At 37.5% G+C, this 26,494-nt stretch overlaps 1 protein-coding gene across 8 annotated transcripts in view; it reads left to right on the top strand.

Annotated features, from left to right (window-relative positions):
* The window catches only part of Lcor (ligand dependent nuclear receptor corepressor), a 101,271-nt gene that overhangs the window by 56,085 nt on the left and 18,692 nt on the right, over window positions 1-26,494 (top strand). For 4 of the 8 annotated variants that reach the window (XM_029472812.2, XM_085833933.1, XM_029472808.2 and 1 more), the window contains 3 exons: window positions 3,546-3,678; window positions 10,114-10,401; window positions 13,106-13,199. The exons of 1 other annotated variant lie outside the window; for it this stretch is intronic. In XM_029472812.2, the coding sequence (XP_029328672.2) occupies window positions 10,164-10,401; window positions 13,106-13,199 (332 nt within the window). In that variant the 5' untranslated portion in view covers window positions 3,546-3,678; window positions 10,114-10,163. Of the gene's footprint in view, window positions 1-3,545; window positions 3,679-7,412; window positions 8,042-10,113; window positions 10,402-13,105; window positions 13,200-15,800; window positions 25,140-26,494 lie in introns of those variants that run through there. 3 more of the 8 variants (XM_029472817.2, XM_085833935.1, XM_085833934.1) reach the window with 3 other exon arrangements.

The following is a 26,494-nucleotide window of genomic DNA, read 5'->3' as shown; positions in this document are numbered from 1 at the left end:
TTTATCAAGGAGTTTAAAAAACCAGTGTTATTACAGCAATAACTGTGTGGTTAATTACTTGGTAGTATGTCTTATGATAATAAGTAGATTTTGGAGACAGAATTAACTGTAGGCGTGAGCTGACTTAGCAGCTTACATCCTAAAACAAGTAACTCCTAGGAGATAGAAATTCTAGTAGACCTTCAGCCTTATTCCTATTTGGTTCTGGACAAAAGCTTCCTTTTTATATCAAAGCAACCAATGTCTTTTAGTTAGTTATAGGACAGTATCACATGTTTTTATTACATTTTGTGCTACCATTTGTAATGCATGTATTTAAAATACAGATTTTGTGGAGGAATACTAATAATGGAATATTTGTTGATTTCTTGTCACTTGAGTATTCAGTTCTGTTAGTTCTGTGCTGCATAAACTTTCTTGTTTTTGTTGGTTCTTTGTGTATTGTGCAAGTATGTGTGTGTGTGTGTGTGTGTGTGTGTGTGTGTGTGTGTGTGTGTGTGTGTGGAGAGAGAGAGAGAGAGAGAGAGAGAGAGCGCGTGAGCGTGAGCGTGAGCGTGAGCGAGCAAGGGACAGTAAGCCATGGTTTATTGTGGATCGTTCTGGGTGCCGGGATTAGAGGCGTGCACTACCACATGTGGCATCCTGCTCTACATTTGTAGACAGGAAGTTCAGTTGCAGTCAATAACATGTATGATTAAAGTAGAAAACAAAGCAAAATGTGTGATTTGTTCTACTTTTAATCTTTAGTTCTTTTTCTGGATAAAGCAAGTAAAACAACTATTTAATTGAGAATGAAAGTCATTTGTACATGTAGTATAGTATATGCATGCACACAGTTAGAGTTGGAAGTGTATTCATGCACATGTAGGTAGAATAGCTTTAATAGAGGTATCTTTAATTCCTTTACTACTGAATCTTTTGAGCCAGTCTTTTACTGAAGTTGAAGTTCACAGTTCTGTTGGACTGAACAGTCTACCAGCAAGTTCTAGTGATCCTCTCCAGTGATGACATTGAGGGTCATACGTGTCTGACTTTTTCCCCCGAGCGCTAAGACTCTATAGATTTAGGTCCTTGTGCTTGCATGATAATCATTTCACTGATTGGACCATCTCCCCATTTCTTACACAGAAACTCAGATGTTCTTCTAACATAAGCCTCAAGAATAGAAAGAAAACCCTATAACTCTTCATAGATAGACATACTACTTAGAAATGCCTAAACCCATTATTAAAAAGCAAAATCTTTTTGGCAAACACTTCAGAGGAGGCGGGTAGCTCCTTTTTAGTATCAGTTGAAAAAATGTGTTAAAAAGTTAATGTTAGACTGGCAGTCATGGCACACACCTTTAATCCCAGCATTCAGGAGGCAGAGGCAGAGGCAGAGGCAGAGGCAGAGAGATCTCTGAGTTTGAGGCCAGCCTGGTTTACAGAGTGAGTTCCAGGACAGCCACGGTTCCCAGAGACCCTGTCTGGAAAAAAAAAACAAAAAGATTAACATTATCAGAAAAAAGAAACAAGGGAAAAAAAGGCCTTCCTGAAATCTGTTTCAAATATTAGTAACAGTTTACCCCAGCAAAAGTACCTCTTTATTGTTGCAACAGACTTAGCAATGTATGCCCATCATATGGCAAAAATAGTAGAATAGTCAACTAACAGTCACTGGAGTACAACAGTATGGCATAAATGCAGGAAAAGAGCAGGTAAGTGGAGGAGAGCCAGACTGGGCAGATACTGAATAGTCATAACACAGTCATCTAAGACATGGCACCAGGACCTACTCTGCAGAACTGCATGAGATGATTTACTCTTGCAGTTGCAACACTTTGGAGGTGAAAGAAGGAGAATCATACGTTTGAGTGGAGCCTGGATAAATACTGAGGTCCTGCTTCATACATGGGGAAAACAAGTGCATTGTGAATCACTTATACCCAGCAAACATAATATATATCAGGCCACATTACTCATGCTTACTAGGTACTTGGATGCTTCTTCAAGTGCTAAATATAGTTAACACAGTGATCTGGAAATTACCTCTTAGCTGTGTAGCTAAGAAAGTGAAAGTAGACATCCATAGAGAGACTTGAGCAGTTAACACACTCTCTCATTCCTCGTGTGATAGTGGGAGAGTGGAAGTTGTCCATGTAGTTGAAAGAATAAGAATGTCCATTTAGTAGGATGCTCACAACCATCCATTGGATGGAGCACAGGGTCCTCAATGAAGGAGCTAGAGAAAGAACCCAAGGAGCTGAAGGGGATTGCACCCCATAGGAGGAACAACAATATGAACTAACCAGTACCCCCCATAACTCCCAGAGACTAAACTATCAGACAAAGAGCACACATGGTGGGACTCATGGCTCCAGCTGCATATGCAGCAGAGGATGTCCTAGTCGGCCATCAGTGGAAGGAGAGGCCCTTTGTCCTATGAAGGCTCTATGCCCCAGTGTTGGGGAATGCCAGGGCCAAGAAGCAGGAGTGGGTGGGTTTGTGAGCAGGGAGAGGTGGGAGGGGATAGGGAGGGTGTTTTTCAGAGGGGAAACCAGGAAAGGGGCTAACATTTGAAATGTAAATAAAAAAATATCCAATTAAAAAATCATGATTAAATAAATAAATAAAATAGATAAATAAATAGAAATACCACACCGGCCATGATATAGATGGACCTTGAAACTATATTCTAGGGGAAAATGTCACCCCCCTCTGAAAAAAAATATGGCTCCATTTAGATGAAATGACCACAATAGGCATATCTTCAGAGGTAAAATACTATAAATATAACTGGCTGTTTAGGGCCAGGTGCAAGTGGAGGAATGGCAGCTGAGTGTTAATGGGATACAAATACTCACATTGCTATGTTAATTTATAGATATGAATAACATTTGTGGGTTTTATATTCGGAGGGTGAGTTATACCTGGTGAAAGTGTTTAAAATAAATTGGTTGAAACAAGTAGTCTGTAGTGAAAATAAATGATGAGTTTATATACTACAGTGATGTGGAAGACATGTGAGCACAGGCCTTAAAAGATCCTTCGAAGGTGTACTGTGGATCCTCTCAGTATCTTCTGTGGTGCCCATCATTGTTCTAGTCTCCTGTTTAATTGTGAGAGGCAAGGATAAAAATAAGTACAGGGCACTATCACATGCAGCACTGGAAATGTTTATTCTCTATCTTACTCCATGTATGTATGTATGTGTGTGTGTGTGTGTATGTGTGTGTTCAAGCACGGACACACTGTAACTAAAAATACTGCAGTGTACTGGAACAGGAGGGTTGTGGTTTCAGTTCACTCTCAGAGTGCCAGCTTTGACTTACTTATTAATTTAACAGTCCAGTAAAAATCTGAGAGCCACCATTACAATACAGTTATCTAGAAACAGAATTTAAGTTTTAAGTATTTAAACCAATTTTTAAAAATTAAATATTTTAATTGTATTATATTAATTTGTTCTGTTGGCTTATAACAGTTGCCTTTATGCATCTGTGCTTTGGATTTTTTGAATGGGGAGAGATTTCTGTACAAACATTTCACACAATATTTTTGCAGGGACATTTAGTCGGTCTGGATGAACCAGCTTCCGGAGCTGGGCAAGAAGCTTTGCTTAAGCAAGAGCACGCAAAAATCATTCGACTCCAGAGACAAGCAGAAGAGTTCCTCAATGCAGTCTTTTATAGAAAAGGTTGGTTTCAGTGGCAAACGACACAGCTGTCTGCTTGTCATATATTAATCTCCTTAATATAGATGTCATTTTAAGTTACTCTTCAAATATTTCTGTGTTCCTTTATCACATTAAATTTGGAATAACGTTAAGACAGCCCATTGTCCTCTTTAATTTTAAACTGGGGGTGAGTCTTAGTTAAATAGTTCAGACAGAAATGTATTGTGAAACTTTGCAGCTCATTAGATAAGTTTTAGACATATAAAATGCTACTTAATAACTATAAAAATTAAATCTTAATAACTATAAAACCAGCTCAGTAAATTGAAAATCTAACCTGAAATTTTGTTTGAAGTGAAAATGTAGTTAAGCCTTACAGTTGTATTTGTAAACCTTTTTGTAAGCATTGATATCTTTTAAAATATATTTTATTTTGTGTGTGTATTTTGCTTGCATGTATGTATGTGCACCATGTATCCAATCCACTGCAACTGGAATCAGGGTAGCTGTGAGCCACCATGGGGTGTTGGGAAAATCCAGCCCACTGACATAATCTCATTTCACTGAATTCTTTAAAACTTACTTCATAGAAAACTCTACACTAAAATAATCTTTCTTGCTTACATTTTGTGTCGACATCATTCTCCTTAAAGAAGCTTGTTTTATATTGGTCCTGAAAAGCAGAACCATGTCTCTACCAGTCTTGACCAACCCATGACTCTCAAACCAAATGACATGTAGCCAAGGATAGCTGTGAATGTGGTCTAACACAAAAATGTAAACATAGCTTTGGCCATTATGATATTTTTTAAAATGTTTGTAATTGATATGGTAACATTATGTTGAAATGCCAAAAAGAGGCATGCATCTTGAGACTTCGGGATTCTTCTTAGAGACAGTTAATCCTGTTTTCATTTTATTTTTCCGCTTGTATGTGTATGTGTGAACTACTTATACACAGTGTTCTTGAAGGTTACACGAGAGTATTAGATATCCTAGAAATGGAGTTAGAGATATTTGTGAGCTTCCATGTGGGTTCTGGAAAATCCCAGTCCCTTGCAAGAACAAACACTCTTAACCATTGAACCATCTTTCTATCTCCTCCCCGCCTTCTTCCTTTGTTGTTGTTGACAACATTGTCATCATTCTTCCCATCCCTACCCCCACCAACACACAGGGTCTCATGATGTCCTCTGGCTCTCCTGGAACTCACTAAGATCTGCTTGCTTCTGTCTCCCAAGTGCTGGGATTAGAGGCAGGCATCACTATACCCTGTTTCAATTCTTTTCTTTATCCACATAACCTCTTTATGCTCTTGTTTTAATTAGTGAAGAATTTATCTGTCTGTCTATCTATTCTATCTACCTATTTTATCATCTATCCATCCACCCACCTACCTGATTTGTTTGTTTGTTTGTTGTTTTGAGATAGGGTTTTGCTTTGTAGCCCTGGGTAACCTAGATTTACAGGAGGTCCTCCTGCCTCTGCTTCCCAAATCCTGAGATTAAAAGTTATGTGACGTTATGTTAATTCTTCCTGAATGAATTCTGTTCCTTAATTACACATTTCCTTCTCCTGCTAAAGTAGAGGCAATTATGATAATTTCTAAAAATGTTTCCTACAAGGTAGATAAAGTCGTGCACACTTGTAATTCATGCAGTTGGGAAGGCCAGCTAGAACTGAAAGGAATGAAAGGAGTTATTTATACTATGGGTTCTTGGTATACTTAACCCTCCGCAGACTCAGAGAGCCCATCTCCTACCCACACCACACTTCAGCGCCTTTGTACCGCTCATTCCCCTTTTTCCTCTCAAGGTCGACAGTACACCAGAAGTGAAATAAGATTCTGATGTTTGGTTACTATTGGATACCAGCTGTCGTACTTAGTGTGATCAGTGTTTTCAGAACATTAGGTGAGATGTCCTGTAAACTTAGGATATTCCTTAACCAAGTTTGTTGTTTGAGGAAAACACATGCTTTTGTATTTTCATTGTTTTTGTTTTTTTTTCTATTAGATCCCTAGGCAAATCAGATTTCTAAGTGTGCCAGCACTTCCCTTTAATACTCATTGGCACGCTGACCTATATCTCCCAGATGAGTCTTTCAGACTCACTTTATCAGGGTAAGTGCCTGGAGTTACAAAAGAATTTTTTTTTTTTTTTTTTTTTTTTTTTTTTTTGTGAGACAGGGTTTCTCTGTGTAGCCCTAGCTGTCCTGGAACTCACTCTGTAGACCAGGCTGGCCTCGAACTCAGAAATCCACCTGCCTCTACCTCCCAAGTGCAAGGATTAAAGGCGTGTGCCACCACCACCTGGCCAAGATTAATGTTTTTTTTAAAAAGTACTTTCATAAGTTTTATGACTATTTGATGGTTTTAATAAAGGATTGTGCATTGTTAGATGTGGCATCATGCTTCTTTAATCTCATCAGCCAGTCTTTTGTTCCTGCCAGCCTCGTCTGCATAATTGAGGCCCATGCCTGTCAAGGTGATGTAGTTGAGGCCATCTGAAACAGTGGTAGGGAGAGTGACATTTAAAATAGCACCTAGTGGCTTATCATCCAAAACGTTCACAATGTTTTCCACCGGGGTGTGCAGGCAGGGTCCTCGCATGGTGCGTGGTCCTAGTAAGTAATTAGCCTTTAAAACTAAAGCTAGGAAGCCTTCTCCAGTGCACACTTTCTACCTGCTCTTTGGTTAGGGGTATTGATGGTTAATCACAGCCGGTTGATGCTCTCAGTGATATTATTCTAGCCTACTTAGTTCCATGCCTCTGTCCTAGAAGAATAACCTGGGTACAATTTTTACATGCTGTTCATAATGTTTACAGTAGGAATTCTTACCTTAAAATTGGTTGCAGGATTTCAAGTGATGGGATTTGAATGAAACTTGAGTTTGTATATTGGTTGTACACTAGTGTGAGGTGCTTAGAAAAAGGAATCGTTGCTTTGGAATTGAAAGTTCTTTCTCTTTGCTTTATATCTTAATATTGTTACTTTATAGGTGTTTTATTAATCTTGATGAAAATATCTCTGAAGTGGGCATTTGTGTGCTGTAAGGCCAAAAGCAGGCACTATCCAGGGAGGTGATGTGTTTTTCAGAAGAGAGAGGAGTCTGTATAGCTGAGGGTAGCTTTCTCTGTCCTAAATGCTAAGCAGTGTAAAAGTGTTTGAGGTTTCACATTTTGGAATCTTTGTGGACCTTACCAGTTGAGAACCCTAATCTGAGAATTCAGATTTCAAACATTTTTGAATCTTATGTCAATACTTGGAAGATTGGAATTTCAGAGCACTTCGTGTTTCAGATTTTCACATTTGGCACATGTAGCCTTTAATTCCAGTGACTGGATTTAGTTTGTCCAAGGGCTGTAAATTGTGTATTTTAAATAATTTTGTGGAGTTTGGTACAACTAAGTAGGAATATACATGTCATAAAAGCAGACTTTGTGATTTGGCCTATGTAACAAGTTCTAAGAAGAGAATTATGCCTCTCAACAGACATAATCACACTCTCTCTCAGCCTGCTTTGCTACTGAGCTAAAAGTGGGGTAATTCTGCCTTTAATCCCAGCATTTGGGAGACAAAAACAAGTGGATCTCTGTGTTTTAGAGGGGGAGAGAAGGAGGGAGGGAAGGAAGGAGAGAGAGAGAGAGATATGGATGTGGGACGGGGTGGGGGGGGAGGCTCTCTCAAAGAACGATTTATTTAATAATTTCTTAAAGTAGTATTTGCCTTTTAAAATATCCCACTGACTGTCATCTAACAGTTGGGTTTTTTTCTTCTTTTTTCCTGTTCTGTCTTTTCCTGTCCTGTCCTTTCCTGTCCATATCAAGACAGGGTCTTAAAGTTCACTATGTAAACCAGCCTGACCTCCAGTTTTCAGTGAGCTCCTTGCCTCTGCCTCGAGTACTGGGATAAAAGGCGTGCCACCACATTTAGCTGTGGTGTGCTGTGCAGTGCTATAGCAGTTATATGTTTCTCTATAGGTTCTCTTCCAACTATATCTTATAATAATTGCTTCTACTTGACCCAGTTGAGAGTATTTCCCTAGACATGACCATGATTACAGAACTTTTTAAGTAAATCAAACAATGAATGCATTCCAGAAACTCCTAGTAGAAGATAGAGAACTTTAAATGGTAACAATGGCAGTCATATATACACATTGAATAGTTTGTCTCATGATTGTGGTGTTCATTCAATAAAGAAACAAGATACAATACTGGCTTTTAAACCACCAAGGTAGAACCTAATGGTTCTTAGTGTAAAATCTTTTACTCAGCACCAAGCTCTTTAATAGTTAGCCAGACTCCCATAAATTACTGTATTCTGTTACAGATTTGGAAATTTTCAAATCTTTACTACACATTCTTCTGCTTTCCATGAGGTAAAAACATACCATTAATATATTGAAGTTTTGTATATTCTTCCACATGGAGATTATATGTTATTTAGGAAAAATAGGTATTTCTATAACTATAACTGTAAAATCAATAACTATTAATAAGAAAATTCAGAAACCGGGTATGATGACACATGCCTTTAATTCTGGGTGGTATAAGTAGACAGATCACTGAGTTCCAGAGCAGTTGGGTCTACATAATGAGTTACAGGCCAACCAAAGCTAAATAGTGAAACTCTGTTTCAACAAACAAACAAACAAGATTACCAATGTAGGGGAGTGGCTGGAGAGAGGGCTTAGCAGTTAAGAACACTTGCTGCTTCTGGCAGAGGACATGTGTTTAGACCTTGGCCTGTTCATAGCCACTCACAACTACTTGTAACTCCAGTTCCAGAAGACCTGATGCCTTCTGTGACCTACACAGGCACCGGGCATGGGTAGTAATTTATATTTATTTGTGTTAATTTATATTAATGTACATTTAGCACACATACGCAAGTACTCACATTAAATGAGTGTTAGAAAGGTTGCCTAGATGGTTTAAAAGGTAAGGGTGCATTTCCTGTTGAGCCTGACCACCCAGATTGAATCCCCGGGACTCTTACGATGAAAGGAGAAAATTGACTCCTGCAGGTTGTCCTCTGACCTCCAAATGTAACACACACACACACACAAACACACACACACACAAATTGAGTGGATAAAAATATTTTAAAAGGCACTCTATGGCTCAAATTTTATTAAAATGTGATATGCAATTGGTTGTACAAATGGAATCTTTCTCTTTATTAAATATCTTTTTTTTTTACAAACTGATTACAGTACGAGTCTGTATTTATAGAGGAAATATAGGATTACATTTCCAATATATTATGAACATTTATTTACTTTTTCTAGCTAATTTTAACATATAAGAAAACTAAAGCCTTTTGAGAACTCTTTTAAAGGCCTTGAAGAGGCCTTGGGGAATTAAATGTACCAATAGAACATTAAGGTTAGTAGTAGAGTTATAAAGAAGTTTTATTAGTAGTTTCCTGTACAAGGTTAGGTCATATTTCTCTTGTTTTAAAGGTATAAGTTGGTAATTGATTTGATTGTTGTATTTATTACTTAAATAAATTGAACAGACACCTTACATCAGACAAGATTAGGGCTACAGGAATCAACACATGCAGTTCCTAGGTAATTAATTATAGAAACATGAAGAAAACAGGTTTGCACAGATGTTTTCCCTTTCATCCTAACCCCATTTGAACTTGATGATCCATCCTTTCCAGTTCTGAGAGAGTCAGTGGTTTCCGGTGGTCTTTGTTTTTAGTGAACATTGTCTAGCCGTTGATTACTTAGGTGTTTATTTCTTTAATTTCCTAGCTGTTCTCTAAAGGTTGGCAGGTTATATACTTAAAGAACTCATGGGAAAATTTCAGCTTTTGAAATGTGGTATTTAAACTTTAGCTAGGAGTTCTAAAACTGTTATTCCCAGACCGATAGTAGCTGACACCATTTCTCAAGGCCTTTCTCAAGCAATCTGAAACTCTGGGGACAGAGTCTTTACATGGGTCTTGAAATTACATCCTGGATCCAAAAGTTAAATGTCGTTTATGTCTTGCTATTCCTTTACTCATTAACAAGAAGTAAATTAAAATATAAATTCATATAAATTCTGAAACCCATACTTGAGCAATGTGAGGAGATAGTTAAGGGGAAATCAAGGGTAAACTTGATGTTTTCTACACATGTTGACAGTAAGTGTTTGCTAAGAGAAGGCTGAGGTATTTCCATATCAGGTAAGTAATTTTACCCAGAAAATACCATTTGCTATCCCCTATTTCATTTTGTAATCCGAGCAGGTAAATTGTTTAGAAATATGAACATTTTATTTTCAGTATCTACGATTGCTTTACCAATTAAGATTGTAAATCAAATGAGGAATGAATGCAGTTGTTAGGATACTAGATTTTTAAAGAAAACTAAATTTTATGTTTTCTTAAAAGCTGTCTTTTTTCTTTCTTTAGTTTACTGTCCCACTTTAAAAGTAAATAAATCTTTGTTTACAGACAGTCCCTGGGTCTCCGACCCCAATATTCCCTTAGTGGCCCGTGAGATCATGCAGCGAATGATCCAACAATTTGCTGCTGAATATACCTCAAAAACTAGCTCTACTCAGGACCCCAGCCAGCCCAATAGCACAAAGAACCAAAGCCTGCCGAAAGCATCTCCAGTCACCACCTCTCCCACGGCTGCAAGTACTCAGAACCCCGTGCTCAGCAAACTGCTCATGGCTGACCAAGACTCGCCTCTGGACCTTACTGTCAGAAAGTCTCAGTCAGAACCTAGTGAACAAGGTATGGTTTGATGTCATGGTCTTCTCTACCCAATCAGAAGACTTTAATTTGGGGAGGAAAAATATTATAAATAGGGCACCACCAACAAGAATAAGATAGAAAACAATGTGATTCTAGCTGGTCATGATTATATGCTCCTGTGTATCCCAGCTGCATGGGCTGAGGCAGGCATATCACCTGAGGTCAAGGTCAACCTGGGCAATGTAGTGAGACCTGTCTCTTAAAAATACAAATCATGTCTTTCTTAAATTGTTCTGACATTGAGTGATAGAGAGGTACATAAGTGCATGGCAGTTGTGATAGATACAGCATACAGGAAAGTGAGGGAGTTATTGCTAAACTTTAACGTGAGGGCAGTATAAAGTGGTTTCATTTTCTATAACAATAGATTCTCAAAACTGTAGAAAAGCAAGTTTCTCCATTTATCTTCAGTGTTCTACTATAAATTAGCACCTGAGAAACATTCTTTGAATGGAAGTTACACTTTACAATGAGATTAGTAAAAATATGTATTATAATTTCATAAGAGTATTAGGCCAGGTGCAGTGAAGCACTCCTTTAATCCCAGCATTTGGGAGACACAGGCAGGCAGATCTCTGTGAGATTAAGTCCGGCCTCATCTACTAGGCCAGGGAGGACTACATAATGTGACCTATGTTTAAAAATAAAATAAATAATGTTATAAATAAAAGACAATATTGTTTAGATTGTTGGGTATAATATACATACATGTACTAAATTAAGGAAATAGCATGAAGATGTTTCCAAGATAAGTATTACTGGGGATCCAAGTCAGTGGGGGCATTAAGAGGTTATGAGTTTTGTTCAGATGTTTCTTGAGTCTCTGAAGTGTATTTTAAATAGATTAAGTCCCTGCCACTTTATGTTCTCACAAAGTGCTGTCAGCATTTTTGCAACCAATACACTTTTGAACTTCTACAAGTTATTATAATTGGTGGTGTCTTAGGGAAAGACTGTTTATTGTCTTCAAAACTTAAGAATAGCAGAAAATGTATGCCATGTATGGATTTACTGGTAAGAAATAACTTTTGATGAAAGAAAGAAATTTTTAAAAATAATTTAAAAACCTTTCTCTTATTTCAAGTAATGTATGAAGATGCCCCCATGTGTGAAGATGTATTTGAGTGTGCGTGCCCTTTTTGCATACTGGAGGCCTAGTCGCCTCTTCTGTTGACACTGACAGTGCACCTTGGGTTACTGTGTTTACAAAGTTGTATCTTCTTGTTTTGTTTGTTTGTTTGATTTTTGTTTTTCCTGAGACGGGTTCTCTGTGTACCCCAGGCTGTTGGATGGAACTCACTCTGTAGACCAGGCTGGGATTATAGGCGTGTACCACTACTGCCCAGCATTTTTCTGTTCTATTGAGGATTTTTTTTTTAATTGTTACTGTTTTTACTACAAAATGGCATTTTCACTAAACATCTCTTGGCTCTAGATACTGTATAAAAGAGCAGCAATGTAGAGGTGTATGTATAGTGTTAGTAATGGAACATAATTGTAGTGACTGTCTTGGGTTAGAAATAGTCTAAGCATTTACTTTTTAGACCTCCACTATCTAATAGGTTGCTACCTGGTTCTTTAAACAACAATTAGGTTTATAGAGGTTCTTTTGGTTTTTGGTTTTGGGTTTTTTTTGGGGGGCTGGGGGGAGGTTTGAGACAGGGTTTCTCTGTATAGCCCTGGCTGTCTTGGAATTCACTTTGTAGACCAGGTTGGCCTCTAACAACTTGAAATGGGGAGTTGCAATGTCCTCAGATGCACATTGTAAGTAGATCCCGACCAAGATTTATTTTTGGTATAGACACCAAGACCTTCCTGCTGCCCAATTAGAAATCAAATCAGAAGCTCTGAGTTATCTTTCTTTAACTCTGTGGAATGGACGCTTTGAAATTTGTCAAGTATAGCTGTCTATAAAGGGAAATTAACTTTGAAAACAAAATCTTCAATTTTACACATCAATAACACAAAATTGTGATTCACCTTGTTTTAGGCTCCATGCTTTTATAATATTAAGATATTTCCCACTAAATTGGAACACCGTTTTAAAAATATTTTAATTTTTTAAAAAGCCTTTTTCTTAAAATTTAACAATTGAAATTTGAATTTTCAAGATACATATTTTTGTATACATATTTTTGATATCAAAAGAATTGTTAAAATACACATAAACTTCATCCTTCAGATTATCTTGTATATACATGAAATATAATCAGATCATTTAAAAACAATTTTCTGATTATAAATTTTCCACATTGAAGGTTCATGTGCTTTGGAGTTTGACATAGATAGATCTTGAGGAATTTGTTTATGTATGTTTTAAAAATCTATTCATACATTTGAGTAAAGGACTAGGAAATGAAGTATAATTCTAGTACAGAACTCAGCTGTGTAACTGGTGTTTCCAAATTCTCAATATATCTTAGCCTCTTCTATAATGGTTTTCCTTTCTTTTGCCCTGTTGACAAGAAATTTTGCCCTGAGAAATACATGTATATTACATGTATAACATTATAATATGCTTTACTAAATTTATATTTCTTTGGGAGAAATCTACTTTGATTATTTTGAATTTAATACTTCAATATAATAAATATTGCTTAGGCTTATTTCCTAGTTTTTAGTATATCCAGTTCACATTTGTTTTAGTTCTTAAGTCCTCAGGTATTTCTTTGTGTCTCTACAGACGGTGTACTTGATTTATCTACTAAGAAAAGTCCATGTGCTAGCAGCACTTCACTGAGCCATTCTCCAGGCTGCTCCAGTACTCAAGGGAACGGGTAAGGGAAAACATTTATAGACTTCCACAGTTTTACATAGATAATTCATCAAAGGCTAGTCAGCCAATTTCCTTGAGCATTAAAAAACCTTACCATTCAGATTAACAGTCTTACAGGTGAGTCGTTCATAAAATGGCTCAGTCGATCAATGAAGGAGAAGTGTATTTTGCAGTCTAAAATTAGCTAGCATAGATGAATTCTGCCAGTTTACTACATGCAGTAAAATTCACGAGTATCACAAGAGCACATCTTGGGGCCTTTCGTCAGGGTTTTGGAGTATGGAACCTGTGCTACACACTTCAAGTGTGTACGAGTGAAGACCATATTATTTGTGTTCAAGTTGCTGAATGAAGAGTGGGCTCTAGTTTCTATTTGGTGTCCCTAGTAAGGTGTGTGTTATGTGTGTTTATTTTTGTTTGCTTGGTTTTGACTTTTGGTTTTATTGGCTGTCAATTTGAACTGCAGTTTTAATTCCATGGCAGTTCAGAAAATATAATTGTGGTTTGTTTGGTTTTTTGTTTTTAGTAGAATATTGTAGGTAGATGAATAACCATTTTATGCTGTCAAACATTATATATTCAGTTTGATAACTCTTAATCCCACAGTGAATTCTGTGACCAGTTACTTTATAGTGTAAGAATTTCCTTATTCTCATGCCATGTATCAAGTAACCATTTTGATAAAGCAGAGACCAATAAATATTTAGGCACCATGTTAGAAATTTGCAACATCACCTAGATACAAAAAATGACTTTGAGTTTAAATCCGTTAACAGTGTATTCCTTTAACTTTCTAAGACTGTTGATGTGGGGAGGTTTTTAGACACTAAAGGAATGAATGGGCACTAAGTGGACTAATTCTTTTCACCCTAATCTTAGTATCTTCAAATTGAAGGATTCTTCTACTGACTTCTTTAAAAAAAAAAAATCCCTTTATTTTTTCTTAAATCCCATTGTTTTCCTCCCTTTCTGCACTATTCAGTCTTAAAAACACTAACCTGTTTTCTCATGGTTAAATATAAGTTCCTCTCAGGGTTTCATTGTGTATATATTAAATATAAGCCAGCATTATCCCAAGTTATTTGGGTCCCTTTTGATTCTACTTGACTTTGTTTTATGGAAGATAAATTCATCAGCAGTATTGCCCGTCTTTCAGTTGAGTATTCAATGTTACTGTGTTAATGGTGGCAGTAGTTTCTGTAAAATCTGGGGGGATATAGTTTGTTTATTACTTATTTGTGTAAAATTACACATTTGGGCCTGACTGATAGAATTATTTCTCTTGGGAATGCATTGTCAGCTACCAATCTTAAGATCAATAAAATTTCTCTATTATAAAAATTAAAACTTTATGAATTAGGGCCTGGGGTGATGGCTCAGCTGCTGAAGAGCCTGCCACACATGCCTGACGACCTGAGTTTGGATCCCTGCCACCCACAGGCAGCAGGGCTACCAACTATGTCTGTAATCCCATAGCAGGTGGGAGTGGGCAGAGACAGAAGGATCCCTGCCTATCGAATCTGTGAGCTCCAGGTTCACTAAGAAAAGAGTCTCCCACACATACCAGGAAGAAAAAAAAGAAAGGACAGAATGACCAAGGAAGAAAGACATCTGACATACACAGTACCCACAACAACAGCAGCCAAGTCTTATGAGTAACATTATGAGTAACTGACTTCAAACATGATTTGCACATAAGCATGTGGTGTTTTAAGGAGAAAGATTTTCCTTAAAGAAGATTGGCTACCAAGTTATTTATACTTCTGATTATATTGACTCTAACTTAACAAAATTTGGGGGGAAATAAAAAGTTACTTGGAGGAATTGTGGTATTTGTGTGTCTGCCTACAACCAATAGGGTTTTAATGAAGAAGTGTGGTAAGTTACAGTGCAGCAGGTCTTGAGTCCTCTTTGATTTCTTCCCCTTCTCGGGACTGGTTGCCATATGTAAGCTTTTCCCAAGCAGTACACAGAATGTCACTTGGAGTTGTTTATGTTTTAAAGATAAACATTAACTTGTCTGGGGGTTCCATGAGCGATCATCTGGGTGTCACCAGTGTGAATGCTGCCAGCTTCTTAGATAGTTGTTATGAATGTTGAATGCATTGCATTAAAAGAAATAATTTGGCTTACTCTTTTATTACTGTGCTTGTTTAGTGGTAACGTCACATTGGTAAACAATTCTGTATAGATAATGGAGACACTAATGATTACTTTGTAATTAATGGTTAAGGTGCTATTTTCAAACAGTTGCGCGAAACTTTTTCTCCGAAAATTTGTGAACCCAGCCAGAGACTGCCAACAGGTTTAATTTTTCTTTGCCCAAAAAAAACTCGTGAGGTTTTTTTTGTTGTTTATTTCTTTGTTTTGTTTTGATTTTTCCTTTTTTTCCCTGTTTTTTTTTCTTTTTGTGATCAAGTTTTTAAACTAACTGCTGAGACCATGTGCTTTTTATTTTTATTTTTTATTTTAGAGAAAAATAAATAAATAACACAAAGTGATGTTACCCAAGCAAGGCCTTCTAATAAAGGAGTGGTCCCCTCACCCGCCCCTCCCTTCCTGTGCGAGTCCTGCTCACATCAGTTTCCTTCCATCCAATTAGGCGACCTGGGAGACCCAGCCAGTACCGCCCAGATGGACTTCGGAGTGGTGATGGGGTACCTCCAAGAAGCTTACAGGATGGAACCAGGGAAGGCTTTGGACACTCCACATCACTCAAAGTTCCACTGGCTCGATCTCTGCAGATTAGTGAAGAACTACTGAGCAGAAACCAATTGTCCACAGCTGCCAGCCTTGGTCCGTCTGGATTACAGAATCATGGACAGCACTTAATATTATCCAGGGAAGCCTCTTGGGCAAAACCTCACTATGAATTCAACCTCAACCGAATGAAGTTCAGGGGAAATGGTGCACTCAGCAACATCAGTGACCTTCCTTTTCTTGCAGAAAACTCTGCCTTTCCAAAAATGGCACATCAAACAAAACAAGATGGAAAAAGGGACATGAGCCATTCATCTCCTGTAGATTTAAAGATACCACAAGTTCGAGGAATGGATCTTTCTTGGGAGTCTCGCACTGGTGATCAATACAGCTATAGCTCTTTGGTAATGGGTTCACAAACGGAGAGCGCGCTTAGTAAAAAATTAAGGGCTATTCTTCCAAAACAAAATAGAAAAAGCATGTTAGATGCTGGACCTGATTCTTGGGGCTCAGATGCTGAGCAGTCTACCTCTGGACAGCCATATCCCACATCGGATCAAGAAGGAGACCCTGGCTCCAAGCAGCCTCGGAAGAAAAGAGGGCGTTACAGACAGTACAACAGTGAGATACTGGAGGAAGCCATCTCAGTGGTTATGAGTGGAAAAATGAGTGTTTCCAAAGCTCAGAGTATTTATGGGATTCCCCACAGTACACTGGAGTACAAAGTAAAGGAGAGGCTGGGCACTTTGAAAAACCCTCCAAAGAAAAAGATGAAATTAATGAGGTCGGAGGGGCCAGATGTTTCTGTAAAGATTGAATTAGATCCCCAGGGAGAGGCAGCACAAAGTGCAAATGAATCAAAAACTGAGTAGAATATTGTAGAGTGCCAATTACTGTACAAACTGGGTGAGCACTACTGCACCACTGTTAGCTGTCCTGCTGCACTGACTTCATTACTGTGACACTTGCTGCTTTGCAGGTTTTGCATTGCCTTGTGCACAGAGGTGAAAGGTGCATTCTGAATTTGCATATTTTAAATGTCCATGTGCAGTATGGCTCGGAATATTGTTTGGCCTTTTGCATGTTTCTCTACACAGAGAATTGAGTTACCTCACAAAGACCAGATACATGGAAGTGGACTCCTTGCCTGTAGAGCCTGCATGCTTTCCTTTGTTCTCTTTTTCTCTCTCTCTCTCTCTCTTTTTTTTAAGTTATGTTTTCCTTTACCTTAAAAAAAAAAATAAGGAGGTGAAGGAAAAACCCTTCTGGAATTCACCTCTGTCATATTGGGAGCTTTATCGCTACAAATTGAAAAGCTATCTTACAAAATGTTGACATTTTTCTTACATGATTCAACTAATTGAAGGGTTAAACTAAAAAAAAAAAAAGATGATGAACCATTGACTTTAAGATATTTGGTTACTTGATAAATACTTGGGTCATATGCTTTATCATTTTCTTTTCATTATTAAATTTACCAACTAAATTAGCAATGTCTTAGTGCTCACCCAGGGGCAAGGCGTGGAGATGTGCACACACTACCTTCAAACTGTTTCAGTTCATCACTTGGAACACTACCTTTGCTGTAATTTCATTTAAGATTTTCTAAGGGTAGAATTTGCTCTCACCAACAAGTGAGATTATAGCCTTATCTCATGGAGGACCCGCTCCCTTCTTACTCAGGAGCAGTCAGGGTACATTTCATAAACAATGGAGGATGCCTCATTTCAGCAAGCTTCAGTTTCTTTATAGTTTTCAGTGGTTTTATAGAAGTGGTCATGTATTAACCAACAACTGAGTATTGTTGCAGCCATTAGTTCTAAGGAATCTAAGCTGTGCTTCCTGGGAGTCAGAGCACAGAGAGCAATGTGCGTTAGTAATTATGGTGTGGCTAAAATGCTGCTTACACTTTCAGCCTTGATACTTTCTATATAGATGAAGGATGGTGACCTAATATGATCAGGTTGCATGTCGATTGTGCTGATTGGCAGTTCAGCTCACTGGAGTTTCCGTCTAACTCATTCAGATACTGCTACAAGACTGGGAGAGGTTAGGTTTTAGATCTTAGTTAATTTTGTTTAGGTGAACCCCCAACCCCCCCACCCCCACCCCTTATTCTTATGGCATCCTACATAATATCCCCTTCCTGGCCTTTTCTGGTTGTTTAGCACACGTTTCAGGCCCTTTCCAATCATGTTTGTGCAAGCACTCCTTGAAGAATGGCTTATGCTTTGTTTGAGATGGGCACATGAAATTGCCGTGATTTAAGTTTGCAAGATTGGTTTTGACAGACAAGTGAAGAATTCCTGATAAGTAAAGCCAGTGGGATGTAATCTTTACAATCATCAGATTTAAAATTACTATTTTGTGCAAAGCAAAATCCACACCACATATATCCTATATGCTAGTCTTCTGAGAAAGGCGGTTAGGCCCTTCTAAATGCTTAGCCAAACCCCAAAATCATTGACATTTCTGAGTAAAATAAAATAAGTAGCCAGTGTTCCTTAGGTTAAAATTGGTCATTCCGAGAGAGTACTAACAACTTGAGAAGTAGGTAGGAATATTGTCCAGATAGTCCTCAGGCACAGATTCCTGACTGAAAACTTTGAACCCATTAGTTCAATTAGGTAAAAGATAGATTTCACTCGCAGCCTGTGAGTTCAAAGGTTAGGCACACCATTGCTGCTGTTAAAATTAAGACACTGCACATTTTTGACATAGGTTGGGTGTGGGCTCCTCTTTCGATTTGGTTATTTTGTAAAGCAGTTTAATCAGTGGATGACCGCCTGTTTCTTGGCTTTTTAGTCTCAGCAGGCAAAGAGTTGGGTAATATGAATGTGACTGCAATATTTCCTAGCCTAGCTGGAAGTTGCAATAAAAACACCATATGAGATGCACGATTTTTCATCTGCAATTGAAGGAAGTTGTATGAGGTTTGCTGAAAGCAAAAGGCTAAGCTTATGAAGGAGAACCTCCTCTGTCCCCTCTCAGTTTGTTAGTACACAGTTGGTTGCAGGCATGGTTCCTTTTTGTGCAATGCTGGGGTACTCAGTAGCCCAAATTTGCTGCAAAAGATCCTTTGAGAATTTAACTTGTGCTTTTATTCCCTCTCAGAAAGACATCATTAAAGGCCCATCTGAGAATAAAATCTGGCCCTAAAAGTTGAGCCTTTGTACTTTGACTCTTCAGAGAGGTGTAACCCTTGTGGTAGTCTGTAGTGGTGTATGTGTTGAGTTACGTAACTTTTGTCAGTGTAGTGTAATGGGAGTGACCGTTTTACTAACATAACTATTTTCTATGTGTGTTTCAGTGGATGACAATCGAGCAGCAGAAAAATGGTGTGCCTACCCTTTAATGCTGCAGTTTAAATAAGAGAACTTGTATTGTGTCATTTCAGACTGTAGGCTGAGCTGTAAATAGTGAAAATTGAGTACTTCTATTATTTGTTTTGGTTAGAAAGTGAATTTTAAAAACAAACCAAACCCTAAACTTCTCAGATATAAAGTCCTGAGACCTGAAGATTGTAATGTTCATGCCTGTGAAGCTTTTAACGTTACACTTGAGATCAGTCATGACGTGATAGTCAGGTACATTTTCTTTTCCAAGAAGCTTTTGATAAGCATATTTTCTCCAAAGGTTGGTTGGTTGGCTGGTTTCTCTCTTTCTTTCTCTCTTTTCTTTCTTTTGCTATTGTGTTATTTTGTTTGAGTATAGATTGTTTTAAAGCACTAATTGCATTACATTGGTAACTGCAATATAAAATAGCCATTATTGTTTTGTGAAGCATGGTTGAAATTAGATAGTGGCCCCTTTTAAAATTCATGAGCCTCTCAAAAAAAAAAAAAAAAAACTTAAAAAAATACAAAAGCTGCTGAATATTTCAAAAGATATATATTTTACCTTATTGTAGGTTTGTAAAGTTAGTTTGTAATATTCAGGTGCACTTTTAATGTTAAACTTTGTGTTCAGAGTTCGATTATACTGCATATTTCTTGGAGGTGGCTGTCAGTCTTCATACCACAGTGATCCCTTAATATTTGATTTCTCTCTTGATTTGCCACTCTGCTGTATGGCACTTTCAGTGTAGATAGTCTAGTTTGGAGACGTCCTCATAAGTGTGTGATGGAGATTGGTCTACTTGCATGCTTAATTTCTGCTAATCAGAGGTTTGCATGGCCCAAACAACAGTTGACCATTTTTATGGTATGGGAAAGTATAGTTCATAACTGCCTGTCACAAAAGCCGTTTTTCTCATATTTTCCAGTAAGGCAAATGATGACATTATTCAAATTACATAACATTATTTGAATTAATGGTAGGAAATAATATATTTATAATAAATCCTTGCTTTTTAGTGAGAGAACATTGACATCACACAGTAGATAAGCTACAGTACTGTGAAATCACAAAACACTAAACAGTTCTAGGTGAGATAGAGTTGAGATGGTATTTTATTATTAGCATTCTTATTTCTGAAAGAGCAGAATCAGCAGGCACGATCCAATATAGTGTGTTATTTTACTTTGTTCCCTAGCTTGTCAAATGACTGAATTGTATTGAGCTATACACTTTCATTCTGCTCCCCAAATACCATGAAGGACAAGGTCTCTCTTTGAGGAAAAAATATTTATATTTGTGTATAATACTTTTTAATATAAGTTTGTTGTTATTCTGAAGTTTAGATGTTGCTTGATAAAACTTTGCTACAGCAGATCATGAATATGAGCAAGGCTTTGTGTAATAGTAGGGTCCTTATGTGAAGTTACTACTGTTCGGTTCTGGTGAGCAAGCTCAGAGGTGTGAAGTGTGCATTAGCTTTATTTCGTACAGTTTTACTTTACAGCATTGAAGTGCTTTAGAACTCTGGTTATCTTATATAAATCATTACCTCAACCAATTGCCATTTCTGTTCCCCAGTGTTTTACCTTGGCTGTAATTTGAGCTGTATGGGATCAGATAGCAAAATGTTATGTGGCACAAGGAGGTGTTTAGTTCCCAATTTTCTGGAGAGAACTCTTAAGTCAGACCCATAGCCTAACTACCGTCTGTCATTAGGCAACTTTGTCATTAGGCAAGTGTGCTCTCCACCTACCCCAGATAAGCACATGTTGCCAGGCCTGGTTCTAAGCCTTTCTGATCCTTTTACATTTTATTGCCCCACGATGGTGAAGTTTAGATTTATTTGGTTATTTTCATAAAACAAATTGTCAGGTCAGTGTCAGAACCTGAAATTATTTTGAGCTGTCAACGCATGTGTATGTATGACAAGTAGTGTTACATTAACAACTATTACATCCTAATCGCTTTCCTTTTGAAGCAAATTTCTGAATCTGTAATCCTTTATTTAACCAAATGCTTGAGGTTGTTTTCACATCTCCATTCTTGTATTTATTCAGGTTGCTGTCATTGGTGGTAGAATATGACTATAGGATGGATGGTCACTTGATATTCTGTTAGCAGATTGAAAGTTACAGGTTAAATTTTGGCCTTCAGAGAAATGGAAGATCGTTTTTCTCGTTCCCTTTCCATTAGAATTAAATTTTCATTAATATGCTGGTCAGTCCAGTATTATTCAGACCTTGATGGCTTTAGCCAAATAATCCATTTAGGAGACTATTGAACTATATAAATTTTTTTGGTTGGTTGGTTTTTGTTTTTTACTACTAAAAAAAATACATATGCATACACACACATATATTATATGTATGTATACATATACATACATACTTGTGGTATAAGGCATACAGACCTCCATACACTTTATTTTGGAATAATTCTGTTCTTGAGACTTGATGTATAAACACAATGACGGGGAGGTAGAGGAAATGGTCTCCATCCCATCTTGTTCACTCTGGTCTTTACACTCAGCTGTTAAAGAAGCAAACTTTAGCCCTGTGATAGTAACACTGTGGCTGTGTTTTGTGTTGCAAAGGATTTTGGAGCAGGGGATGGAACCTAGGGTGGATAGGTGTAAACTTTAGAAAAAAGGATAAAGATCAACTGCCCCCAGCTGGATTAAATAAAGTAAGAGTGAGTCTCAAGACACTGTACGAAAATTTGATCATGTGCATTGATAGGAAAATAATTTACATTTTTTTGAAAATGAGAATTAAATCTAATGTTTATTTGGCAGACAGTAAACAAGAGTTAATTTTACAATTATTTGGGAGGTAATTTTAAGATTTCCAGTTCATTTAGAGCTGTATCTATAAAAAAGCATGAAAAGCAAGCACTTTTAGTAAACCATAGATTTATTGGATGTAGCAAATATTCCTAATATTTATCCTTTATTGTTTGAATGTGAAAATGAACTCTTTACTCCTTGAACTGTCTTTGAACAGGCTCAGGATATTTTCAACACTGGAAATGACCCTACACACATACCAAATAAATAATCTAAAGCAGTGAGACATTTGAAGATTCATACCTCTTAAACTTAGATTTGTCTTGAAAACCAGTTTGTGAACCTATAACCAGTATTAGTGCAGTCTTGGGTTCCTTGTTCTGCATAATTGCACCCTTTCTCAGGTATGTCCTGAAAACATAAAATTTTAAATCTCTTTGGAGATTAGATTCTCAGTGGATAGTGTGAAGGGGTGGGGGTGGGGGTGGGGTGGGAGTAGTTGGACACAGGATACTGACACAGTAGAGCAGGGATTTTTAACATTCAGTAGCCAAATAGAGTTTCAGTCTAGAATATTTTTACCCCCACAGAATAAACAAAATGGTTCCTATTTGATAAACAACCAGCGCTACACTCCTGAGTCTTTCGTCCGATGACTTTCCTGCGTAATGGAAGGGTATATATATATAGCAAACCTCACTATTGTTAGGAAAGCACTTCCCCAAACTTTTAAAGTTCTAGAAAAGGGATAAGTCAGCACTTTTCTGTTAAAACACTAAAGTCTTAATTTACCTTCAGAGTCTTAGGTACTGTAAGTTTTAGGATGATTATTTTAAAAACCATAACTACATGATATGGGGTCAAATCACATTTATATAAATGATTCTTATTTTAACAAAGGACAATAGCATTTTGTATCTTTCTAGTACTTCTAAGTAATTGCCTCACTTTCCCCAGTTCAGTTTAGCACTTCTGGCTTAGGAATTTGGAATCTGAGAGGAAGCAGGGGAATTCCCCCGAACGGTTATCAGACCATTTTGATATGTAAATCACTAAGGAATGGGTAGAGACTCTCTCCCTTTTAAGTCTTCAGGGAATGAGCAGTATTTAGAATCTTTGGCTGAAATTCAAGCCTTTTTACTGTGTAAATTTTTAATACTTATTCACTGACATGCTTTTTACATCAGAGGACTGATACGGATCTTAATGGGTTTAAGTTGTGGAAGGGTATATTTCTAAAACTAAGGGGGGGGGGGTGTTGATTAACTAGGTTAGTATTACCAGCATTAGTGAGTTTAAGAAATCTTAGTATGTAATAGCGAAGTGTTTGATTAAAAGTCTAATCCTATATTGATAGTCAAAATTAGTACATTCTGATCTAGGAAAGATAGTCATTGGATATTGATATGCTGTGCTGTCAGGAAAAAAAAAACAAACAGAAGAAACCTTTGTCCGACTCCCACGTGTGCGTGTTCTGATGGGATGTATACTTAATGGTGGCTTGTTGCTGCTTTGGGGGAAAATGCATAAACTACATGGAGCGTTCACGTATAATTCTCTATGACCTCCACTTTAAACTGTCAGACATTGGTATTTTATCAGTCCACACTGTTAAATAAAGCTAATGTTCTTAGAAAATCAACTTGTACACACTGTTGAAAAACCCTCAGGGACAGTTTTCACACTTTCCTCACTCAATTCAGGTACTTTGATGCTATTCTTAAACCTAACAGTGACTTGTATTTTTCTGTTTTGCTTTTATTTCAACGTGCTGGTAGCACATCTTTGATGAATGTCAACTTAAAAACTCAGTTCAGGTATCCAGGTATAACTCAGCCAAACAGATTTTAAAGCTGCATAACTTTCCAGCACACGGTGCCTCACACTCTTATAGTGGCATTCTATAGATTCAGTTATAACTACTGAGCAGATAATATGGGGGTTCCTGTTAACAGTGTATTTTTTTAAACATGCATACATGTATAGCCACCACACACACACAGAAACTATATATTTTTAAATGCCACTAATAGCCAGCACAAAGAAAATAAGGAACATTCCTAGCTGCTTCTGTAAACTGTGACAGAGGCAGTTCCTCCTTGATGTGGCTCTTGTTTCTTCATCATAACTACTACTAAATTCAAGCACTGGTCCTTGGGTGTCTGACCTCTACATTCTATTTATGCAATGTCTTCAGAGAATCTGTGCACTGGCCACTGTGATGGAGCCATTGGGCCATGAGTGCTTTGAGTTTATCAGTAGTGAACCTGCCAAAGTTGGTATTTTAACATTGAGTATGTAAAATGTCAAAAGTGAGCAGAGGTCTGGGTCTGCAGACGGCAGAAAGTTTTATCTCAGTGTATTTTACAGCCTCTAAGACCTCAGTGACAAGTTCCTTCCGATGGTGACTTGTCTTTTAACCACTTGTTTTCCACAGTGCTACCTGTGGTTAGCAAACTGCGTGCATCATCATGATCTCTGCCTTACTGTTTGATGTCTTACATCCAAAAGAAACGCTAAAACCCATAGCCTTTGAAGACATGGAAAATGGCATTTTTCAGATTTCTAGAAGTTCAGTGTCATGCAACAAAACAGGAGCCCCCTTAACTCTATGGACCTCATTTCAATATACTGTTTACAGTTTGACGGAATTGTATAATTTAATATTTCTCTTGTACTGTAGTTAATATTTATTTACAGATTTTTTTGTACTGTGTGATTTGAACTTTTTGTTCCTGCTATAATCATTTGTTTATGTAGTAGAGCACTTATGATCACACGTTAAGTTTTTGGGTTTGATTGCACTACATTAAATTTTTAATGCAGTTCTGATTTTGACTGGACTAAAATAAGCTGTGTCTTAATGTATGTGATGAGTACTTAAATTTTAATCCATGTGGTTCCCCTTCCTTTTTTTTTTTTTTTTCTTCCTTTTTTTGCATTGTATGTCAGAAGCACTACTCCTCCTGTGCATGTGTAAGACTTAATGGTTCCATTGTATTATTTGACCATGACATTTTGGAGAAACATTCCCAGCTGTAATGTTGTGTATGGTAGTTCTCACTGGATGCTAGACTTTAAAAACCACTATTCTTCTAATAAATTTTGTTGTGAAAACCTGTTTTTAAAGCTTGGTTTCTGCTGCTTAAGATGTTAGTGCTTTTAAAGAGTTTCTAGAAAGAGCAAATAAAGCACTATGCGGTGCGCAGGGCAGGTAGGCAGTCGGAGCCAGGGACTCTTTCCACGGAGACCTTTTATTTAGGTCACTAGAAATGCTGCTGCAGACAGAATTCTAGGTTATTCTAGTACAAACACTACCTTGCTCCTCACGTGCTAACCGACCCGATACTGCCCCTACACTGCTCACTTACTTAAAATTAATCTTTTCGGCTAACCAAGGTTTCACAATGCCACCTTCTTCTTAAAAGTCAGTTCCTCATAATTAAAGTAAAACTTCTTGGATTGCCAAAACAGAAATACTTGATAACTTGTTTGTTCTTGAGGCACAGAGAGTAAAGCATCCTTGTCGACTGGTGAAGGTTGTTACAGTACTTCTGATTTGTTGGGAGGCTGCTGCTGAACATGCTGTGGTGTTGGGAAGCTGGGGGTGTAAAGCCGTAGGTTATAAAGTGGTTCTCGTTGTAAAGGGGTTCGAAGAACAGAACTCTCCTAAAGATTAGGAATATGAGCAAAATATTTAGGAAGCCTTTTTCAACCTCATGTTGAATATAAGCAAAAATTTTATATTCATAGACAATATTGTGCACAGTTGATATGTGTTTGTTTGGTCCGAGACAGATTGGCTGTATATATTGACTATGTCTTTTCAGTCCGGCATTTGTGAAAATAAGGTTTCTGGTTGGTAATACAGATGTCTGTTGGCTTCATTTTTCCTGTTCATTTATGATGTGTTTGTAGAATATTCTTCTGGAAACTAACTACTCATAAATTTCTGGGCTTTTTATCACTTCCTGCTACTATCCACTGTAAACCGGTGGCCCAGACTTTAGACAGCTCTTGTATAAACGTGTGCTTCAGTGGTCTGTCATCAAGCTTGTGTTTGGCTTTTGAACTCCTGTGGCCCAAGTTTTAAAAGTGACATCTTTTAAAAGTAACATCTTTTAAACCAGAATTTCTTTGATTATGCTTATGTTTGAGGGTTAGTTCGGCGCCCTGGTGTCTTAACAGGTATGGGAAGCAGAGAAACTGTCTAATAGCAGAACAGGAGTTGATAGGGGAAATGCAATAGAAGCAATGGTGTGGCATACCCTGAGTTGTATTCTCTTCAAGACTGATTTTTTTTTTCTCCAAACATTTATATTCAAATAGAAAAACATGCCTAGGTCATGTAACTCCAGATCTTGTAATGAGTGAGGCAGTCGATGAGTGCTCTTGTTATAGTCAGAGTCCACATCATTATTTGTTTCCAAGGTAAGCACTGTAACAGGATTGTTATTCAACTTACAGGCTGT

The sequence above is a fragment of the Mus caroli genome, unplaced genomic scaffold (genome assembly GCF_978045245.1).
Source record: "Mus caroli unplaced genomic scaffold, Mus_caroli_1 scaffold_20, whole genome shotgun sequence".
Lineage (NCBI taxonomy): Eukaryota > Metazoa > Chordata > Mammalia > Rodentia > Muridae > Mus > Mus caroli.
This window is presented reverse-complemented; position numbering and strand designations above follow the sequence as displayed.